At 35.7% G+C, this 1,598-nt stretch overlaps 1 protein-coding gene across 1 annotated transcript; it reads left to right on the top strand.

Moving 5' to 3' along the window:
• Nucleotides 1–1,012: 1,012 nt before the first annotated feature.
• LOC131327807 (uncharacterized) lies at nt 1,013–1,598 on the top strand. Its single transcript, XM_058360937.1, has 2 exons — nt 1,013–1,192; nt 1,362–1,598. Exons 1-2 carry the CDS (start codon nt 1,013–1,015, stop codon nt 1,596–1,598), a joined length of 417 nt encoding a protein of 138 aa, XP_058216920.1.

The raw sequence follows: 1,598 nt of genomic DNA, 5'->3' as shown, positions 1-1,598 counted from the left end.
ACTACAACCATTTAAGATGAAATTATTAGAAAAATAACATCTTTGCACCGATTCAAACGGATTAAAAATTAAAACAGATATTTTTTAATATATAAAGGACGAAAAAGGGGAAAAAAAATAGTCGGATTCATTACGCCTCATGCTTACACCTGGAGTGTGAACAAAGGACAAGTATCAAAAATGTTGATTCGTGTGCCAAGATAAGGCAGCGATCAATCCAAAAATGTTGATTTGTGTGCCAAAAATCTTATTTCTGGAGGCTATAAAAGGAGGACTTTGTGTTTCAACTATATTTTTTAACTATAAAATTGACATACTTAATTTTTAACTATATTTTTTAATATATATAAACAGTGTAAAAATAAGTGTTTCAATTTTCAATCCGTTCGAACCGGTGCAAAGATGTTATTTTCTGATTATTTCATCCCAAATGGTCGTAGTAAATTTTTGGCTCAAAAGCCTTTCAACGAGCATCCTAAGACTCCTTATTTAGTTTTAGAGCTCTCTTAGGATGTCCGCAAAGGCCTTAAGCCAAAAATTTATTATGACCATTTAGGATGAAACGATCAGAAAAATAACATCTTTGCACCGGTTCAAATAGATTGAAAATTGAAACACTTATTTTTTAACTATATTTTTTATTATATAAAGGACAAAAAAAGGAAAAAAAAAAACCCGTAAGATTCAATACACCTTATGCTTACACATGGAGTGTCAACAAAGGACAAGTATCAAAAAGGTGAAATTAAACGGAGACCCCTTCATCTATACAGTTTGGACACGAACATCCCCTAACATTTTAAAAAGACCATACTTACCCCCTCATATATAACCGTTACCCAGTTGGCCCCCTTCCGTTACCCAAGTGACCCATTCCGTTTGTTGCAAGAACACGTGTCACCAATTTTAAGCTTTTTTTGACGAAAATACCCTTTAACACCAATATACAGATGCTTCTTGCCCTTTCAAACCTCAGTAACTCTCTCTCTCTCTCTCTCCCTCCCCAGCAGCCATGGAAGCTGGCAAGAACAGCAAGAGCAGCCACCATAGCCGCAGCAACAACAGCTGCAGTAACAGCTACAACTCCAACTGGGTTGATGCGTATTGTGGTTGTGGAGAAAAAGCCCCCTTGAGGACTTCAAATACATATGCCAACCCTGGAAAGAAATTCTTGGGGTGTATCAACTACGAGGTGGGTTATGGCTACAACAATCCAATTTTCCCCCTAATTTCTCTTTTCTCTGAAATCTTTGCCTTAATTTTTGTGAAATATTTATCCTAAATTTCTGATTTTTAATGGATTTATAAGAGACAAATGCATGCAAATTTTTCATATGGGTTGATCTTCCTACTTGCCATAGAGGACTAGATTATGGTGGACACTTGCAAGAAAAATCAAAGAGCTAAAAAAAAAGGAAGACAAGCTGGAGAAGCTGAATGAAGTTATGGAAAAGGACCTGGAAAAGATGATGAAGAAGATGGACAAGCTAATGCGAATTAACAATGAATTGAAGAAGAAAAATGAAGTGATGTGGAAATGCAATGTGTTGGGCATGATAGTTATAGGTGTACTTTTGGTAGTTTGGTTGGCTAATTAG

The sequence above is a fragment of the Rhododendron vialii genome, chromosome 5a, assembly GCF_030253575.1.
Source record: "Rhododendron vialii isolate Sample 1 chromosome 5a, ASM3025357v1".
Taxonomy (NCBI): domain Eukaryota; kingdom Viridiplantae; phylum Streptophyta; class Magnoliopsida; order Ericales; family Ericaceae; genus Rhododendron; species Rhododendron vialii.
Note: the sequence above shows the minus strand (reverse complement) of the source record. Positions and strands in the feature narration are given on the sequence as shown.

What these genes read in the sequence shown, in the direction of transcription:
- LOC131327807 (XM_058360937.1), top strand. Translation starts at nt 1,013, where the DNA reads ATGGAAGCTGGCAAGAACAGCAAGAGCAGCCACCATAGCCGCAGCAAC. An exon ending in TGGGGTGTATCAACTACGAG is followed by an intron (nt 1,193 to 1,361) that starts GTGGGTTATGGC and finishes TACTTGCCATAG; the next exon opens with AGGACTAGATTATGGTGGAC.